Below are 21,426 nucleotides of genomic sequence, written 5' to 3'. Positions count from 1 at the left end.
TCGAGTGTTACAAACACAGGCTCCGGGCCAGGGACTCCCCCCTGCAGACAGAAACACTTTCCCTTCCACTGGATAGTAACAGGCAGAGCTACAGCAACAGCAGGACCCTAACCACAAGGGCAAAGAGAAAGATATTTAAGTCAGCTGAGGCTGCATGGGGAAAAAAGTGCACAATTTTTAACCTGGTAAGAGGATTTAGGGTCAGTTTTCCAGCATCCTAAAATAACACATAGCACCCCAAAGATGAAAGGAAACAGACATTCAGAGCATGCACACTGCTAACTGCAGTCAGATCTGTGTATGATCTGCACATCTGCAAATTCATTTGTCTGTCCCTGACCCACACAAACCCCTACCTTTCTCTGCAATGAAAGGGACCAGTGCCACAATGCTTGCACCATCTTCTGCTTTTCCCATCGTTGCTCCAACAGCTGTTGGGGAAAAAAATGCACAACAAAGAGTTCACATATCCCACACCAGAAATGCTAGCCAGAGCAGCAACCAAACAGGATGTGCTGGTGGAGCTATAGCACAATAACCTAACTTAGTTCACCCAGTATACAGAAAGGTGTCTCTTCTGCTAGAGGAACCAAAAATCCAGAAAACGATTAAATACATTTTTATGGTCCTCATATTCTCATGTGTGAGTGGAGTATGAAGGAGAGGAAAGGATAAAGATCAGAAAAGTGCTAGCTACCCAGGGGTCAATTCCTTACCCGTGTCTTCCAGCAAGAGAAGGAAGTAGAGCAAAGTCTACGAGTCATTAGCTGATCTCCCAGTCTCTGTAGTAGCTGTAAGGCAAGCAAAACAGTGAGTCACTTGCAGACAAACCCCACTTATCTGAGCCAAAACCTACTAGAATAGAACAGGTATCAAAGAGCCTTTATCACCCTCCCTTTGTTCTGCTGAGACAACCCTCAATATCTAAGTGCCCTCTGGTGTAAAAGTATCTGTATATCTGGGAGCCCAGCAAGGATTTCATTATCAGTAAATGGTGTCACTCAGGGCAAGCTCAGCTTCTCATCACTTGGTTAGTTCTACCAAAGCTTCTTTGGGCAAGACACTAGCATGTTCCTTCCTCATCAATGCACAAGGCTGTTATGCTCAGACACTACCATTCTCTTCACCAGCAGGCACAGCCTGCTCCTCCACACCTGTAACTTCCCACCCTGGGTCACTGGCTTGGGGAGGTTGTTGATCCTTCTCACCGTTTTCCCAAGGCACTGCTGATGATACTTCTTCCATTTCACCAGGTACTTCTGCAGTAGGTGCTGCTGGTGGTGCTGTGCTGCCCTGTGCTGCTGAGCCCTCAGCATCAGAGACTCCCTAGTTAAGTCCTTCCAGTGAAGAAACATGGACTGTAAACGCACTGTTAGGAGAAGATAAATTAACTCAGAGAGTATCAAGTTATCAGCTACTTTTCCAGACTAAGACTGCAAGTATTTAAGTATTGCTTTAAGTATCATTAAGTATTGCTTTAGCAATACTTAACACTGACAGTACTCAGCACTAGGAAGAAGGATTGTGAAACACTTCAGGTAACGGTCAGTGAGCCATGACTTGCAAGTCTTCCTGCTGCCATTGACATTCTTTATAATCCTTAGGAAATCATTTGCCCTTGCTGCTTCAGAGTCCTCATGTCAAGAAAGAAGGTAGATGATACCATGAAAATCCTTGGAAAGTTTGAGGGCCTTTCTGTATTAATTACTAGAGAAAAATTGAAGCAGCAACTGATTAAAATTACTTGCACTGCCCTTAAAACAGAGACATCTGAGCTTCTCAAAATTAGTAATGGAAAATTCCCTTGAGGAAACACAAGGAACCAACAGAGAAGCAAAGTAGCACAAGCAGCCTTCAACTGATCACTGAAGTCCCAAGTCCCTCCCCATTCTATGGGTACATCTTTTGTAGGCTTAATAGACATCCGTACAGATGACACAAAAGACTGCTCTACTGAGCCATGTCTAAGAATCATACATACATAACTAAGTCTTTTGAGAGTTTAATATCTCCATCAGCTCACCTATATCCAAATGTTTTCTGGCCTGCATCACAGCCATCATCTTCTGCTGACGGCTACACACTTGGAGCAGGGCAGCATACCTCCACTGTGCCAACACCTAAAGGTGCAATGCAAACAAGAGACAGGATACAGACTGACTGCAGTGTTCTTTGGAGGGAGAAGCAATGTACTCCACACTGCTGGCAACGTAACTATTCCCATTTCATTTTTCACATAAGGCTCAGCAAGACAGTGCGAATTTCCTATGAAGTAAAGACAGCAAAGGGTCCCCCTGCAGTTTTCATTCATTCTACTTTTCCATCCACCTGCCTTCCCCCCCATCCCAGGTAATACTGCTATGCTGTATCATACTACTGATCCTCCCCTTCGTGCTAGGAAATGGGGAGAAAGGAAGAGGAAAAATCATGAGTTCACTCAGAGACAAGTTTCAGAGATGCCTGTAGAAATAACGTGGGAGTTCCACTTTTTAGACCTTTCTTAGTAGTGGCTCTTAGATTAAGTTTTTGGTCCTGCATTATGGGACCCATGCATGAACAAGCATCTACCTGTACTTAAGACATTGTATCTGCTACAGAGACCCTACCTTTGACAGGATTGCTCTCCTGTAGTGCTCCTCTGCCTGAATAGCAGCCTTAGCTTCACATACAAGAGCAAGAGCATTTTCTCTCCACGTATATAGAACCTGCCTGGGTATATAAATATATAAAAATTAAAAAATAAACAAACAAGACCCATTAAGAATGATTCCCACTTGTTCATTTGGCACCCTCCAACTCACAGGGGAGCCAAAGCCAGCTTTCTCTATAAACTCAGTTTTGTCTCTATAAACTCTGTCCCTTCGAATCTACGGTGAAGGCAGTACAAAACTGGAACACCCCTTGAATTCAGCATCTTACACCAAATCAATCAGGCTGTGCAAGTGACTGTGGTTGTATAGCATTAAAACCAATACAAAGTGGTATCATCTTTAACCACTCTCCTTACTCTTAAAGCAAGACAGCCTCTACGTCTTCCAGGCTGGTTTAATATCATATCCACATAGAATCCATGTGCTCACTGCAGGGACTGATACAGTTTGCTGTCTCTTATGGGGCTTAAATAAGAAAAGTTAAAGCAAAACAGAGCGCAATTCAGGAAGAGGTTGACTTCTTCTAGCTAGGTGATCTGCACAGGAACAGCAATGCACAGCACAGTCAATTCCCAGCACCGACCACACAAAAACTGGCAAAGGTGGCAGTGAAAGAAAAGGAGTAATTTGAGTGCACTGCAGCCACTTCTCTCCTGCTGCACAAGGACACAGGCTTACCGGAGCAGCAGTCTGGTGTGCCGGTTCTCCTTGTCAGCTACTTGGGATAGAATACACTGTACGTTATGTTGGTAAGTCTGCAAGAAAAGCAGCAAGAGGTAAAACCTCCCTGAACTGCAACACCTGAGGAGAGGAGACATCTGAAAACTCTCAGTAGCAGCTTTGGGGTCGTACCAGCAGTAGAGTACAGGGGGCGGGGGGGAAAATGAGGTTGCAGACACTGAAATCAAAATGCTGCTTTTCTGAGATAAAGAGTCATTACCCACTAGTTAATGCCAGCTATGACAGAGCCTTCACCAAGCCACATGATTACATTGGGTCTTTTGCTCCAAAAAGCAATGCTAGAGCTTATATACTCTATCTACAAGAGCCTTCATTCCACTCACTCTAAGCAAGTGCTTAGAGTGAAACAGCATGGCAGCTCTTCTGTTCTCACCAAAGCACTTGAGCACACACACACAAATCCCTCAGAGGAAAAGGTGTTCCCTCCTACCTTCCAGGCTGCCAAGGTCTTGCCCAGTAATGTGTGCTGATAGTGCATGTCTGCTTGCACCAGCTTCCTCCATTTCTCACGCTGATGTTCCACGTACTATGAGGGGGAAAGAGGAGAAAGGCATGTACATGGGATAGAGAGAAAACAAGCAGTGGCAGAGCAAAGAGCTCTTTTTCCAATCACTGGGGAAACATCTATCCTTTAATCTTGCTGTAACAGTTTTTCACTCAAACTAGTGCTGCATTCTGCTATTTCTCCAGAAGGCCTGGTTGAGGGTTCTTTAACCCTGCCTTTTTTGGAAAACCTCTTGAAGACTGATACAGTTCACTCAAGTTAACAGCTCTGGACCAACATCCTAGTGTCAACTCTAATCATTACGACATGCTGCGAGGCATATTTGGTCTATCACATCATGGTAAGCAAAAGGCCCAGCATAAAAGTGAAGAGCCATCTGATACGGCCTGCTGTGACTTGTACACAACTACAGACCACACCATAGCCTTGCTGTGAACTTCTAACTTTGAGAAGGACATGCACAGTACTGAGTAGGGATAATTTCACCATGTTAACTCCGGTTACATTCCTGGGTAAATCTCCTAAACAACAGTCCCATTATCACTATATTAGAGAAGTCAAAGAACTCCCTCTCCTCCATAAGCAATTCCTGTTCTGCCCACACTGAATTGGTTTTACCCACCTGGAAAAGGAGGAGAGCTTAGGAATGACTAAAATTATTTAAAATAAATTAATAATTTAAAATAAACAATTTAATTTCTAGCCATATGGCTAGAAGCAATCTGTACAAAACAAATAGGATTCAAGCTCTTCCCCATCTGTTAACTCCCTCACCTCCTTCCACTTGTTCCAAGTCTGCTGCAGACACTTTGAATGGTGAAATCTTAAGGCTTGCATCTCCTTGAGCCTCCTATAAGAAAAATAATTATTTCTCCTAAGATGCAACTCATGTTACTGTACCCCTCTAGCATGCACTTGACCCCACACTTGCTATTTTCAGTAAGTCTTTCACTGAAAGACAAGCTAGTAGATTCCGAAGCACACATAAGAAGTTAAGATCACTGTGAATTACCAGCTGCCAAAAGTAGGCCACCACAGGACCAATCCAAATCATTCTCCCTTTTAAATAAACTTCTTACTCTGTTTTTCTCTCCTGAGTATTTTGCTTCCACAGACAGAAAGCCTTCAGCAGCAGCAGGTTGCTGTAGTGACCTTGTGCATGAACCAAGTTCTCTTGCTCCTCCAAACAGGCAGCTGTTCTTCTACGCCAGAAGCACCAGAAACAACGCAATAGCTGCCTTTCAAAATGAAGTGCAGCCTATGATAGGAAGAAAGTGGCAATAAATTCATGTCACAGGCCACTTATAAACAACAGAAGGCAATTTCTTAAAGATCACATGCACAGAACTGCCCAGTGTTTGTTTTCCTCTTATGTTACACGTCACCCAAGCCCCTTAGCTGTGAGTTTATGTGAATATATTATAGAGGGACCTACATGCATGTAGATGGAAAAACTGCCACCAGAAAACAGCGAGCCAAAGAGAGGAAAACTACACGCTCATCAGTAGTATATGAAAGACTCCTAAGAACCGATAAGCTCCAGAAAACACTCCTGTTGAATCTGCAGGGACTGATAATCTCAGAACACCAACAGTCAGCCATATCTGCATAAGACCACACAGACGCACACTGCCATCAACTAGCAGTTGTGGAACTCAGACCACATCAAAGGTTGCAGTGGCTGCTACAGATAAAGACTATAGAATTATATATACCTCTTTGGAAATGAAGGACCCCTTGAGTGATTTTATGGACAGCTACCTAGAACCAACCAATTTGTCAGCACCACCCTGAACTTTTCAAATAGGTTGGGATTGGCTCTTTATTACTATTATTGTTTTAACCAGGTAATTATGAAATTGACATTTACTGGGTGAGGGAATAAGTGAATGAACTGTGTGGATAGTTACCCTCTAGTAACAACATCTCAAAACTATTATTAAATTACTAATAAATAGCTTAACTCAAAAAAGGTGTTTAGTAAGTACTGGTTGTAATCTGTTCCCCCTGACTTGATCCCCCAAAAGGGAAAAGGGAACTTAAAATACCCAAGTCTATCTCATGCCAACTCATGTTCACAGATAGTGACTAAGAAACCATGCCTCTATTTCCTAAACAAGGCCAGCTAAAAGAGTGGATTTACCCTCTTCTCTGCCATTCGGTATTCTTGCTGCTTGCAGGCATTCAGCAGCCATGTGTCAAATACCTGTCTCATCAACACCCTCCTGCAAGCAAAAAGGGAGAATGTCAGCACAGGAGAGAATTCCTTCAGAAAAGAGACCACTTTAATCCACCTGCAACGTAAGCAGTTGATTTTTCAAACAATGCAAGCCACCTTTGGAAATCAGGCAGCTGGACGTCCTCATTATTCTCTGAGTTAAAAACCAGACAATTTGCCCCCTGAAATCTTACACAGAATACATCAGATCAGTGAATTTTCTGAAGTTATCAGAACTCTCTGCTTTCATTCAGATCATTCAAAAGATTGTTCTGACTTCTGAGCAAATAATTTTATTTATAAGCACAAAGAAAAAAATGATCTAACCACGTTTTATTTCTTCTCCACTGTAAATACAGTCCAATCCCTCCTCCCCTGCAAGCAGTTTGAAAATCCTACTCAACTTTCTCCATTTAAAACCAAAACAAATATTGTAATAGGACTTGAAAGGAATTATAATAACAAACAACAAAGAGCAGTGTGGACTCATCTTAACACTGAAGAGGTCCTACCAAAGCCTTTTATGAACACAGTCAGGTTAGTTGCCCTAATTATCAAAGCTTCTTTCTCTCTAGATGAAGATAATACTTGCTAGTCCATGTCCTCTCCAGGGAGAACCATTACCAAATAGCACTCCAAAAATGCAATTAATATATATTTATGATTGAGCACTATATATCTCTTTCATGGAAGAATCACATAATAGAAGCCTCCTGGTCCAGAAGTCTGAGCTACAGCCTAGTAGAAAGAGCACACCAATTATTTCCAGACCTCAGTCATGTGGGTGTACTAATTAGACTGTCAGCAAGTCTCAGCTCTTCTCCAGTCTAAAGAGGACTAAAAGATACTTGGATTCTTACCAGGTAATTTTTGGTAGGTAGCTGTTACAGCTCATTACAAGTTCATGAGGTGGTAAACAACTTAAGTCTTCCTGGAGGGTACTAGCAGTTGCCAGTAAGAGTATCTCTGATCTGTAGACAGTCACAAATCCCAGTTGATGGCTCTTCTGGGGTACCTCCCAGGTCTTACCACCAGACAACATAAATGGGGCACTGACTTGTGAAACAGCACATACGTGCATCAGACACCAACAGGGAAGCTGAGTTCTGGCAAGCTGCCACGGATGTTTTACTTAGATCTGGTTGAAAAGCAGCCTCAGACCTCTGAACAAGGAACATACTTCTTGTTTGTGCAGGAAATAGGACTTCATTTGTACTCTTTCTAAGGAGAAAGGATTGCACACAAAAATGTTCCTGACCCATGAAATCAAGCTACGGCTCCAAAATCAACGAGTTCATCCCTTCCCTGGTGACAGAGGCATGAGTTACACTGCAGCAGTTGCATGCTGCAACTCATCTTCACTAAGCTTGAGGTCCTGAGTGTCTGAGCATTTTCTCTCTCCTTGTCTCCAGAGGGTAAGAGCTAACAGCACAGCTGCACTCTCAAAACAGTTGTGAAAAACTCTTAATTGCTTGCAGAAATGCAGCTGCCCTCGTTACTCAGCTGCACTCCAAAGCTATCTGTGAATCTCCCAAAGAGCAAGCCCATATCCAAGCCAAAACAGACTTTTTGCAGCTTGCTTTTCAACTGTGAAGCCAGGCTTCTCATGACACAAAGGTATGAATCTGAAACATAGGGTGTGACCATTCTCTGTCAATGAAAAGCACGAGGTCCCAAGTATACTAGGAAGAAGATTCAATGTTAAAGAATACTTATTTGTCTCTCAACTTATGCAGGGAAAAGTGTCCCATTGTCCAGGGAGGGGTCTCATTGTAAAAGCATATAATAGCACAATAAATCAGAGTCAGCACTGAATCTGTGAGTAAGAATACAAGCCCAAGCAAGACTATCAAGGAATCTCAGAAAAGGCAAATACCCTTTTTTTTTCTTCCTCTTCCAATCAATATTCTCCACCTGGTCTGATTTCCACAATGAACAAGAACACACTGTTGTAATTCCTGTGCATGTCCATGGCTCCAGATATGCCAGTAAAAGTAGTTAGTAAGATGTATCGTTACTCTGAGACAAAGGCTAGTGTCTGAATTTTAAGAGTGATGAGAACCCACAGCATCCATTTACTTTAACAGAAAACAGAAACACCAAGCACCTCTAAAGAAGAAAGATTCCCAGTAATTTCACTCAATTTCATATTATAAAATTAAATTAGAGTAACTCCAGCAGTTCTAATAGATTTGGCATGACTGCAGTTGTGGACCTGGCCTCATTTTGAGTGAATCTAAACAAGCCTCAGAGCTAGGCTTAAATCAAACTCCTCACATTTCACAGAGAAACAGGGGATATAAATTCTCCACTACTCATAGAAAATATAAGAGCAATTGGCAGGAGAATGGTCATGCCCCAAAGGTACTACCAGGTTTTAAAAGAGAATCAAAGGCCCACAGATCCCACATTTGTACAACTTTCTATCAGTATTTCTCTGTGTACCTATAACGGGCATAAGCTACTGTTGTTAAGGCCTGCTGCTGCTGTTCTTCTTTCTCTTCCAAACGGGACTTCCAGCGGTTCCAGAACTTCTGCAGCACCTGAAACAGAACAATACACATGAAAAAAACACAGATATCAAGGCAGGAAGAGAACCCAAAGACAGACATAATTAAATGTCTTACTGAAACCTACACTGTGTCACATGCCAACCTTGTTTTATAATCCGCTATGATTTTTTTCTGGTAAAAGTCACCCTAAACATAGGAAAAGAGGGGACTAAACTAAGACTGACAATTGACTTACATAGGAGGTTTTTTGTGGCTATTAGTATTTAGCAACAAAGCCACTGATTTAGCAAAAACCAGCATTTTGTAGATAAAAGTGGAAGCCAACAGGACAGCTGAAGAAAAACTAACACAGAGAAAGGTCAGACTCACTGTAACCTGGTGCTGACGGTGTGACAGATTTTTCCTCATCTGCTGAAGATGACTGTTGACAACGTTCTGCCAGAGACCCTTAAACCCCAGCGTCTGTAATAAGAAGAAATGTCCACAACTTTCATGCAATCCAAATCAGCACTCCATAGCTTAGAACTGGCTGATCCTTACAACCCATGGTTGATGCTACTCCTTGCAACAACTAAGATTTATGAGCTTCTCATCAAAGTCACGCATCAATTTCCCCTCACAAATCATCACTTCTTCAGCTAAACTAAAATGCCCTTCCACATTCCCAGGGTTTTATTACGAGACATCTACCTCCTCATTAAGCTATCAACACCACTACCCAAGTCCTTTCTCAATCTACCTCCTCCTTCACTTCAAGACTCCTAACTTGCTCCTTATCAGGAACAGAAAAGATCCACTCCCCTTTCAGGTCTCTTCTGCACAAGGTCTCTTGATCTACAATCCCACAATGCCTTGATTCAGAGATGAACATGGTAAAGAGCATTCTGAGAGCATCCTGCCTTAAAGTTCTCTTATAGTCAACGTTTTCAATCTATGATTTAAAAAGGTTTATTGACTGCCATTGCTTTGATGACCAGTACTGATCCACACTTGAACACAGTTCAGTTCCAAAAAAGCTGGAGGCCTGCTCATGCCTGAATCAGACAGAAACATTTGAGGTAGTGGCGAGAAGAAAAAAAAACAGGGAAAATCAAGGGGGGAAATGCACTATCACGGTGAAATGGCCAATAGCATCAAGATTAATCTGCTACAACACCAGCTTCCCAATTGGAAAAATAATTGTTCTGGAGAGCAGCACAGTTTGCCCATTTGGATTCAACTGGCAGATTTCAGAACAGCTGGAATTTAGAAACCTGATGGTAGAGCCAAACTCACCCTGGCAGAAAATGGGGCATTGCCCACTTAACACCCACACCCCACTCACTACTAGTATTAAAGGCACAGTGCCAGCCAGAAGTATCCAACTTCCCTTCACAGTCTCTTCCACCTGATGCATAACAGTGCTCTTACCAACAGATGATGCCTGTAGTGTTTTTCAGCCAGCTCACACTGCCGCGTCTCTTCCACACACAGTACAACATCTGTCACTGCGTTAAAGGATCCTCTACACAGAAACCTCCGCCCTGATACATACACAATCTTCTCCCACAGAGGGGCACTAGATCTCTATCTAAATTTGCTTCAGTACTTTAATTTCCAGCACTTACCTGCACAAGTTTTGATTATTGTTATGTTCACAGTATGTTTCCAATTCACTGTTAAGTAATCAATTCTTCTCCATCCCTACATTATCTTTCTGCTGGCTCCTAGCTGTCAGCAGGTTAACATAATGTAATTGCAACAGTTATACTAATTGTTAGTATGGCTGTACATACATCTTACTAATGGTAACATGTTTGTTGTCACCCATGCTACTGCACAACATTCCTGCTTATTAATCAGATCTTTTCCCTGCGGAAATGTTTTTAACCTGTCCCTCCTAGCGATTAAATACAGATTGGATACAATGCTTCCAGTGTGCAAAGACTCTCCGTAAGGCAATCCTTGATGCTAGCTTTTCCATGTCCTTTTGGTGAGCATGCATTCTTCTCCTGCACTCCCACGACAGCCGCCAGCTAGAGAAACACCACCGAATTATCCTGCTTTGGTGATGCTCTTGGGCCAGCTCTAGAAAACAAACATAGAAATTGCTCATTACTTGTTCCATCCTTGGCTCATTTCTACCAGGTAAGGCCATGACATTTAATCCACTGGTTCTGAAGTGACAGAAGCTCTAGCACTGATATATGGTGGTAAGAATTCACAGTAAGACTCAGCTATGGACTATATTCTTCCTATTGATCACAAAGGCAGTTTCAAAGCAGTAACATAGTGCACTCACTGAAGAAGGGAAACTTAAGACACTCAATCACTTGCAGTACAATGACAATGTGCACGTTTTCATCAAGGAAACCTAAAGCATTTTAAATCACATGGAAAGCAAGTTATCTCCTCAACAGTTCAGTATATAACCTTAGCTAGCCTTAGCAGCATATAGTCCAAGTTGCATCTCACCATCTGTTGAGTAAGCAGAAACACTGCAGCATCTCCTAGAATAGAAAAAGCCATCACTGTGCCTTAAGCAAAGGGGCTGAGCCCTGCTCAGTCCTAACTCATCATTTTCACTCACCAGTCTGAAGTTTCTTTGTTTTGTGAAGGTTTACATATCCCAGCCATGCTTCCATGCACCTCTTCAACTCCCAGTGCCGATTGTGAGTTACTGCCCTAGTCTCCTTCTGCTTGTTATTCTGGTTGTACAAATACAGCTCTCGCCACTGCAGCCAAGCCTGACAGTACAATTGAGGAGGGAGGGCAATAGGAAAAAAAACCCAAACAAGATTAGGGAAGTAGAATAAAGAAGACAAAAGGAAGAACACACAGGCAATAGTAAATTCAAGGTGAAATCCATGAGCAATGAGGTATCTCCCCACAATGCGAGGAAAACACCTAACCAACCAACTGAATAAGAAACAAATATCAAAGGAGTGTAGCACAGACAAGGTCAAAGACAAAGAATTGATATTAAACTTTTTAATTAATACTTTCACATTTTTTACATTAAAATGCCAAAATAATAGGCTTTCAGAGTATTTTCATATGAAAGAGAATCACATCTTGAGATAAGATTTCCCAAGCCATGAGTTTATCTCCTTAGCAGAAGAAAATTAGGCAGCATTGCCATCTTACAGCACAGGCCAAATTAAATATCATTTAACACCTGCATTTAATGACATGGGCAAAGGGCCAGTTCCATCAAAAGAAAGAAAACCTGTTTTCTTTAATACTGTTTTCACCAGCTAGGAGGAACTACTTACTGAAGGAGCTGACAACCTTTTAAGAATATGAAATGCTGGATTATATTTTCTTACCCCAAAATGGAATTAAATATGCTCACAGAAATTCATTAGGATGTAAGAAATGTTGTCTTACAAAGAGGCAGGGTGCTGACAAACAGCTGACTAGTACTATCTTGCCTCTTAATGGATAGTGGATTGGAGTTCAGCTGGATGCAAATACTCTTCATGCCCTGCACAAAATGCCAGAGCTGCAAACACACACACCTGGTTAACCTCCTATTGACCTGTAGCTAGTTTCTGTGATGGGGAGAACTCTTGATAGTTCCACTATCATCAAGCACTGTGTAAGACAGTAACAATTCCTTTGGACAGTCTGCTTCCTAGCAAATACAAGACATGGATCCAGTTTGCTTTGCCTAGATTTCTCTTAAAAAAAATTGGTCTGACCTTCTTCACAGAATATCTCAAGTTGGAAGGGATCTGTAAGGATCATCGAGTTCAACTCCCTGCTCCTCCCAGGACTTCTTAAAACCAAATCATATGACCAAGAACATCATCCAGACACTCCTTGAACTCTGACAGGTTTGGTGCCATGACCACTTCCCTGGGGAGCCTGTTGCAGCGACTGACCACCCTCTCAGTGAAGAACCTTTTCCTAATGTCCAATTTGAACTTCCCCTGACACAGCTTCATTCCATTTCCTCATGGCTTAATATGCTCTTCCATCATAAGTACTGCAATTCACAAAGCAAATGAGTATAAGGCCTATACTTTAACAACCTGCAACACTAGTCATATGTATGTGTGCATGCAACTTAAAAATTAGATCTGGTAGTAGGTGAAGCTCCTGGGACTTACTCGAAATTGCAGGCTCTGGGCCCAATGCTGCAGAGCCAAAACATTCATTTTATGTCCTGTGCCACTCTGGTAGCGTCTTCTCCACACCGCCCATGATATGCTGCCAAAAAGTATGTTACAGACATGTTCAAATGCAGGTTCCATAGCTCAGTGCAAGAAACCACCTTCCCCTCACCGGAAAACACATTAATAACAATCTTTAAAATTCACAGTCTCTGGGTGTACCAGAAGAATTCAGACACACAGACCCCCAAAAGGAGGAAAAACCAATTTAAAATCTAACATGGAACAAAGTCACTGGAGGAAGAGATAACAGGACACAGGTGAAACCCATGGCATTATGGTCAGTGCATTTCTGCTTGCTTCCATTCCATTCTCACCGCAAACAGCTTCTTTCCCTGAATGCCCATGCCACAGACTGCATCCCACGTTTTGTCCTTCGGACATCAACATAAACCAGCCAGCACTGCCAGGTCCTGAGCAAGTTTTGCTTCTTTGCTGTGCACAAAACAAAAAAAATACTGCATCTTAAGTTCGTGCATGAATGCAGCACTTTTTAACCACTTAAAACATCTGAACTGTTCTTTAACTTGCCCCCGAGCTCCATCCCCCTCAACCCGCAGTGACACCTCGTGGGAAACCCCGAAACAGCACTACCAGCCGCGAAAAACCATCCTGGCTGAGGGTGTCACACGGACAAGAACCTTTGAAACGCTGACAGCATCATGCCACTTGGTCAGAGCAGCGTGAATTATCAGACAATGCCACTGCTTTGTCTTCAGTGCTTACAGGGTATATAACTGTAGAACAACATTCAGCGTAACAACCTTACTGAGTAAGAATCACAGGATTTTCTTTGTTTCATTTAAAAAAGAAGTTCATCAGGTTCATCAGTAGCTTTTCAAGAGTTATTCTCTATCACAAGCAGAGAAATCAACCAGAAACAAGCTAAGTTTATTTAGCAAGCTGATCATGCAGCTAAAACCAGAAGTGGTGCCACAAATTCCAGTTTACCACTTTATGCAGTGCATTGCACTTTCTCTGCACAACAGTCTGGCTTCCCAGAACTGACACTATAGAAGCCAAGCTGTTAGAAAAAACATCACTGATTTTATGCCATTTCACACAAACCCCAAACAAACAAAAAAACAAAAAACCACAAAACCACAAAAAACAAACCCCACCCTCCCCCCCCCCCAAAAAAAATAATCAAACCCCACCACATTTACGGTTTCAGATTTCCTTGTGATCTGGTGAATCAAGTATTAAACTACCTTAGTCACTTTTCTATGTAAGTAACACACAGCTGCTTCAGTAAGCACTCTGCCCTCAGTAAGAGAGGAAATCCAGATAGCCTCTCAGTTTGTTTCCAAAGGCCCAGTCTATGGCCTACATTCACATGCAAAGAGACCAGTTAACTTATTTTGCAAATCAGCACAGAACAAAACCACAGGATCACCTTTAACACAGGGGCATCCTCACCTTCAGGGGAACATACCCCTGAAGCCAAAGGAAGTTGCAATCAATATATGCAATTTCATAAGCAGGACAAACCCACTGCAAAACAAAAGCTCTACACAGTAAGATAGGGTGCATTCGTTTGGGCCTCTTTTCAATTGCAAGACACAAGCTAGAAGGAACAGTGAATACAGATAAGATATGTGCAGTTAATACCCCAGGGAATTATTACCTAATTTCTACAGTTGCAGTTGACAGAATTCCAGTAACACATTCTATCAAAAAATAGCTATGTGAACACATATTGTGATAATGAAAAACAATCAAACAAAACAACCAAAACACCCCCCAAAATAAACAATGCAATCCAGAGCAGATGGAGAGGCCCTTAAGCTTATTCACTGGCATCCCTAAATACTAGCTAGCTGCAGTGTACTACATCAAACAGAACCCCCCTGCCAGCTTTAAGACAGACAACCATCTGTACCTAAAAGCATTACATTTCCATGGGGTGGGGGAGCGTTGGGGGAGGTGATGTGAAAACATGTACAAGGGACAGAGATTCTCTTTAAACATTTCCCATGTAAATTCCCATCTCAATAGGCCACCCAATAAAGCACTTCACTTACCATGAGACTGTACAACACAGTATTTGTTCCTCTTCTCTTGTTGCTGCCTTACATGGGCTCTCCAGGCCTTGAACATCAAATTGCACAGAAAATGCCTGAGAAATGAAAAAGTGCCATTCAGTGAAATAGCTACCAAAGGCCCAGAGTAGGATTCTTTCAAGTTCTGTTATACTCTAAAGATAGGTTGAATTGGAAATATGAAGATAATCAGTGAAGACACTGCTTCTGGCCTAGAAGTACTGCTGATGCCATTTGCTCACTGGTGTTAGTAACTCCTTCAGAACCTAAAGAAAACGTCTCATATACACATAAGAACAGGAAGTCATTTCACAAACCTGTAATGGTTGTCTGCTCTGAGGCTGAGCTTTCCTTCTCTGCAAACAGTCCACCACTCCTTCCACTCTCCAAAAGTTTTTTGAAGAATCTTCTGGTCATAAAAGCATCTAAACAGTTGAAAGATTTGGACATATGAAAGTTCATACAGGCTTCCAGGTTGACCACAAATCAGTTTTAATGAAGATTATGTTACCTTTATTCCAGCCTTGTCTGATTAGCCTATCTAATTGCACTTAAATACCACTATCCTACTGTGACACTTCATTCCAAGACTTTGTGAAGTATGACAAGAAACAATCAGCTTACTGACTGTAAATACTTCACATAAAGTCAAGGAAGGAAAGACAGATGTTGCCGACTCATCAAATACCAGTGCCAGTTGACTTCAAACCTATGAATAACTTGCATCTCTTATCCTCATTTGTGTTTTACTCAGACCACCAGCACAGTTGGTAATGGTACATGTATTTTCCTTGCTGATTTTCTTTGTTAAACACAAAATATTTTTTGTATAGAAATAAATACAAAAGCTACTTCAGCTTTTGTAACACTTGGATTGTTCCCTTCTGTTCTTAGAAACAGCTGATCTTAGGTCATCCTAAATTTAAAATCTTCTTTAAGAACACTTAAATAGGCTTAAGAACTCCCTCAGCTAGTTGCACACCACCCACACTAAAATCAAAGCTGTTCATCTGCTCATGTACCTTCTCTTTCCAATGGCTGCTAAGCCATGCACAAAATGGATTCACAAGTCACATATAACCTCCAAATTCATGCACCTTAGTAGAACAGTCTCTGCTTTTATACCCAGATTTCATTAGCACACAGCTGACCATGTAAGAAGTGATGCTACTTTTAAACGGATTTGTGAACAACTGAAAATTAAAATATAGGAGGGTCTGCATGAAGGAATTAGGATTTTGATCACCTAACTAAAAATAATGGTCATAATCTACTACTTCAAGCCATTTGTGGGTTTTTTTCATTTTGAAATATTTTATCAAGCATTTTTCCATGTGATCAAGATGACCTAGGCATCAGCCTAAGAACTGGAAAAGTTCTTCTGAAACTGGAAAGTCTCATCAACAGGAATACAAATACTTTCAAAAACATTCTTCTGTTTTGTGATAGACAGGAGGAAAACAGAAGGACCCGTGAAAACATACAAGCTAACAAACAAAAAGCACGCAGACTCACAACCTTTGATCACAACTACTCCACCAGCTTAATGAAATTGGTCATGTCTGCAGTAACAGGATTAGGCCTGGAATACCCAGAGATCCCTCAGTAAAACACATCTGAATCCTCTCACAAGCTGCAGTTCAGAGCTACCTACCCCAAGCCAAGTTGCTAAGTCATTCCAAGCACTCAAGCAGAAAAGGAAAAAAAGAAAAAAGAAATGAGCTTTATGTTATAATTATTTGGACGTGGTGCACTAACAGAACATTGCAATTATAGATAACTGAGGGCTCTGAAGTCTAAAAACGCAATTCATTACTTCTTATGTTCCTTGCTGAACTTCATAAAATGTACTTTTACTCATCTGCCTGAAAAATAAATAAAAGAAGTAATCATTGTCCTGAATTTAGACACAGCCAAAGCAGTGCAAATGCAGTATATGGGATAGCAGAGTAGAGAGGTTCACAGAACAACTTCCATTTACCAGCTAAGGCAGACATACATGTACAGTGTATTCCAACTACATACAGTCAGATACAGTACAATGAAATAGGATAACTAAGGGCCTGGTCTTATTCTGACTGTAACAAATACAGGTCTTCCCACTGGGAACTGCTGCAATTCCCAAGGGTGTGGTCAAACAAGAATGAACATGCAAATTAAAGCAAAACAAGAAAGGAGTATCCAAGTGTTGGGTTTCAGTAGCTGACAGGAGGCTAAAACCAGGAACAAATTCTCTGCCACAGGTATTTCAGACAGTTACAAAGCATAAATGGATACACATTAAGAACATAGTGCAAACACTAAAATGAACTGAACTGCAAAATCTCTAGTTGTAACTTTGAAAAATTATTCATTTCAAAGCAGGTATCACAACCCTACCCCAGTATTTATATGCACATAAGGTTAAACTACAACAAGATAACCACAATTCCATGAGTTTAGTTTGTGAAGTTAAACCATGATTACCAAAAACAATCAAAAAATCAGGAGGAAGAAGAGCATTCAGCAATTTCTAAGACATCCATCCAGGTATTTTCTGTGCAGCAAGTACTCTCAGCCCAGTGGTACAGCACTAAGCCATAAAAAAAATAAAATAAAAAAAAAGGGAAGAAAAGCCCCCACTGAACTTTTGTAATTTTATCTACCTGGCTTTGGAAGGGAGAACTTGTCCAAATGTCTTTTTTGCCCATATACAGAAGAATTTGTTTGCCAGATACCTGGAATGTAAGGAAAGGTTAATTGCCTTTGTACTCTTCCTCTATTAATTCCAAGGCAGCAGTGAAATAAGAAATTTTATGCTAGTTTCAGTAATAATACCAAGGATCTGGTTTTCAAAGATCAATGCCTATACGAAATATTTACCCCATGAAATTAGTACCTTTAACAGGACTATTCACCAAGCAAAACTGCATCATTACAAGCCGTACTGGGACATACTTCCTTAGAAAACCCAGCTTGCTGAAACATATTCCAAGCAGTCCACTTACACCCACTGATACTATTGAGGAGGCTGCTGATTAACTGGGGGGCCTTTCTGTGATTTAGAAGCAGTAACATCACTGTCTCCCTGAAGTCAACCAGCTGAGTCAGACTTGTTTCCACAGCAGCCAGTCTAATGATTACTCCTGCCTGAAACCAGCAGCTCTTCTTCCTACCTCACCCACAGCAGTCCTACCTCTCAGTCAGCTTCTCCTTGTACCAGTTCAACTCACTAATTTGTGGCTGTGAGGCTGTCACCTTCCTCCCCCCCCCCATTCCCTTTTTATTTTCACAAAGGGATTTAAGAGTTAACTGGCACACAGAGGGCCCCAATAAGCACCAAAGACATCAAGGTAATTAATTAAAGCACACAGTCATAAATAGGCCCTGCCTCTTTCAGCAGGTCTGAGTTGCTGGATCAGCTCCAGTTGTTCAACACATATTAGGCTTTTAATTGCTAAACAATTGCCATCCCACTTTTGTCAAGATTCCTTCTACAAACAAAAGAAACACAAGAGGTGGGCAAGATCAAATCATTAGTCTTTCTACATTAGAAAGTAAAAAATTTATATAATTTGACTGTGCCAATGCATGTCCTCAAATTACCACAAAATATCTTCAGAACTGTTTCTCATGCCTGTGAACAAAAACCTTTGCCTTAGCCTGCACTTAAACTACTAAAACCAGAGTTCTTCAGGTCTGATCCCCCTGCTCCATTCAGTGAAGACTACGTTTTGTGTTTATCACCTGATTTGGCATTCTTTTACCCTTCTTCTTTGATGCCAGGTATACCAAACTCGATCCAAACTCTCATGACCTCTGTCGTGAAATTGATGTCTGGCAGACTGGGGAGCAATGGATTGCTCAGCTGTGTGCACCTCATGCCCAGGTAGTTGCTGGATTTCATACATCTTCATATGCATCTTCTGCATCTTCAGAGATTTTGAACTTGAAAAAAAGAAATATTTTGTGTGTAACTACATTAACTGCAAACAAGTGGCATGATTTCAACAAGTTAATCTCTAATGCAGCTATACAATCACATCTAGAAGTTGATGGCTATGAAACATTTTTTATCTCTTTATCAGGCATTTTTCACTATCTAGAATTTTAAGGTTGTTTCCCCAAGACAAGCAGGAAGACATATTTCAGTGCAACCATGTCACAGACAATTCCTTTCTCCTCTAAAGTTGAAACGAAAAAGCACTAACATACATTTGTGCTTTCCCTCCCATGTGTGTTCATACAGTGTGCCTTTACAGAGAACATTTGAATATGTTTTTCTGCCTTTTTTTCCTCAAACATATCAACATACTCTGTCTATTGCTGACAAATTCTCTTGAGGACTAGGGAACTGGAGTGATAATTACTCATTTTAACAGGAAATGCATTTACAAAGACAGTTATTTTCCAAGGAGCCCTCTCATGAGCTTTGCTCATATTTTAACTAAATGTGTTGCTTTAACAAAACTAAAAATCCCTTCTAAGTTTTTTACCTATTTATCATCAAAGAGCAAAATTTGGTATATTTTCCCATCAGTTTACTTTCACACATAGCTCTAATCTGAAAAACAAGTATGTTTTTATGAATTCTGAGTATTCTGTCTCAGCAATTTCCTGAAAACAAGGATGATTAAAAAAAAAAGATAAAACCCGCTGAACCAGTTGTATTGAAGCTTCTTTCCCAAAACAAATACTGCCACCACCCTGAAAATTTGCACATTAGAACCACAAACACATTCTTGAGCTGCTTAACAAGGCAAGAGAAGAGGATAGTCTGAAATCTAATAATCACTTGAACTGAGCAGGAAAACTATGGCTACAGCCAGAAAAAAAATGCTGGTTCCACAGTTATTGGAATAATCCATAATAGAAATTTTCAGGAGTTCAGGTGAATAAACCTCACAGTGTTAACAACAAATCATTGGGGGTGGAGAACAACAAAACCACACACACACTCACACAATAACTCAGAGAAGGAAATACAGTATTTGGGCTTCTTCCAGCAAGCTGCAAGGAGCTAAACTGGAACTAATGAAAGAAAGTGAGACCTATATTTTGTGTGAGAGAGAAATCCTTATTCTCCTATAATATTATCTGCTGTCTGAAAGAAGAGGACCCTATCCAGCTGACAAAATAATTCTGTTCACATTAAGATGTACAGTTAAGGTAACTATATGCGCTGCTGAAAAGAGTTTCAGATACTACTAAATATATGTAAAACAGCTTTCACCATGAGTTCCTGTACTGATGTATTATGCTCAACTCCTTTTAAAACCTTCTAATGTGCTTCAAAAGCAAACCTGGTCTGACCATCCACAATGACAATGGAACACAAAACAGTCAAAAAATCAAGCTTGGGTAGAACATGTAAGTTTCACATTAAGGTCTGAGGCATGTGAATAACTAACGATTGTCCAACATATCCAATTTTAAACACAGTATTCCTTAATTTGAAATACTGTATGTGCTACATGTATTTAGTGACGACAGCCCATGTCCGTGAGGATTTACAACAAGCCACTATGAAAAATGAGACTCAGACATCATTTATCCCCTGTAAAATTAGAAAATAAATTCATGGGAAGAACAAGAAAACTGACACCACCATGGAATAAACTTCTGGTTGGGCCCACAGCTATATCCAAATATGTTCTAGTGTAATACCTCGAGCTACAGAACATCATTTTTGTGTTTGACTATTATAATAATGTAAACCCACATAAAGTTGTGTTTAGTGATGGGTTTCAGGGTGGTGTGTTTGTTGTTTTTTCATTTGGTTTTTAAGAGGAACACTTTCTGGTTAATAGCATTTTATAGAGACCCTCATATGAGACTGTCTCCACTTTCTTCCGTCTCATGGAATGTTTAGGATGTCATAATTAAAGAACAAATAAAATCACAGCTGAGGTCATTAACAAAGTAGCATCTTATTCGTGCTCAGCTGTTTCTGGATATCTTCATTTTGCTCTAGGTGCAAGTCTGTAGTAATCAAATACACTCTCTGCACTGCAATGCTGCATATTAGCTCTGGGCAAAGCATAAATTTCTTCCTGTTACTTGTGACAAACCCATCAAACAGCCCTATACTAAATGCAGTCTGCATCTTAACACTAACACTCAACTGACCTGCATACAAGTAACATAATGCAATTCTAGATGTTTGGCATGAAAAGCATCTTCCTGTCTGCACACTCACAGCCTTACTGACCTGAACAACATTGCACTGATATTATTGGTCAGAAAGTCATAACCGGTTGAATCCTAAGACAGCAGCACCTGCCTGAATAAGGTTCTGCTAGAAATACACTATAAAAAGATGACCCTAAGTTATGTTCTCCCATTTAGAAACAAATTCATTACCTAGTAATGATAGTAGTGATAAAATCAGTACCTAAACAGACTCCTTTTCACTTTGTTTTTCCTCCTAAGCTTCTCTCCTTTCACAAGCACAGAGAAATTAATAAAACAATTAATTCCATCCAGCTCCAGTACACAGAGCCTCATGGAGAGCAAGGACTGTGAGAGCACCTGAACTTATCTCAGCAATCTCCTCCTAAGTGCAAGGTTTAAGGCGTGACAGAGAAAAATACCCAAAACTTACAGCAGTCAATCAGTCT

At 40.9% G+C, this 21,426-nt stretch overlaps 1 protein-coding gene across 1 annotated transcript in view; it reads right to left on the bottom strand.

The window, feature by feature from the left end:
- SFI1 (SFI1 centrin binding protein) overlaps positions 1-21,426 on the bottom strand; it is a 34,485-nt gene that overhangs the window by 11,075 nt on the left and 1,984 nt on the right. The window contains exons 2-22 of the mRNA XM_061370678.1: positions 18,554-18,754; positions 17,473-17,544; positions 15,145-15,252; positions 14,810-14,904; positions 13,103-13,220; positions 12,723-12,822; positions 11,198-11,354; positions 10,534-10,695; positions 10,039-10,109; positions 8,998-9,090; positions 8,561-8,658; positions 6,041-6,122; positions 4,977-5,155; positions 4,672-4,747; positions 3,823-3,918; positions 3,330-3,406; positions 2,607-2,709; positions 2,024-2,120; positions 1,209-1,369; positions 717-791; positions 357-431 (exon numbers count right to left, since the gene is read on the bottom strand). Of these exons, the coding sequence (XP_061226662.1) occupies positions 357-431; positions 717-791; positions 1,209-1,369; positions 2,024-2,120; positions 2,607-2,709; positions 3,330-3,406; positions 3,823-3,918; positions 4,672-4,747; positions 4,977-5,155; positions 6,041-6,122; positions 8,561-8,658; positions 8,998-9,090; positions 10,039-10,109; positions 10,534-10,695; positions 11,198-11,354; positions 12,723-12,822; positions 13,103-13,220; positions 14,810-14,904; positions 15,145-15,252; positions 17,473-17,544; positions 18,554-18,754 (2,296 nt within the window). The remainder of the gene's footprint in view (positions 1-356; positions 432-716; positions 792-1,208; positions 1,370-2,023; positions 2,121-2,606; positions 2,710-3,329; positions 3,407-3,822; positions 3,919-4,671; positions 4,748-4,976; positions 5,156-6,040; positions 6,123-8,560; positions 8,659-8,997; positions 9,091-10,038; positions 10,110-10,533; positions 10,696-11,197; positions 11,355-12,722; positions 12,823-13,102; positions 13,221-14,809; positions 14,905-15,144; positions 15,253-17,472; positions 17,545-18,553; positions 18,755-21,426) is intronic.

This window comes from Neopsephotus bourkii, unplaced genomic scaffold, assembly GCF_033783945.1.
Source record: "Neopsephotus bourkii isolate Nb327-2 ecotype Australia unplaced genomic scaffold, CSIRO-AGI_Nbou_v1 NB_1542, whole genome shotgun sequence".
NCBI classification, from domain to species: Eukaryota; Metazoa; Chordata; class Aves; order Psittaciformes; family Psittacidae; genus Neopsephotus; species Neopsephotus bourkii.
The sequence above is the reverse complement of the archived record's forward strand: the minus strand, read 5'-3'. Positions and strand labels throughout refer to the sequence as shown.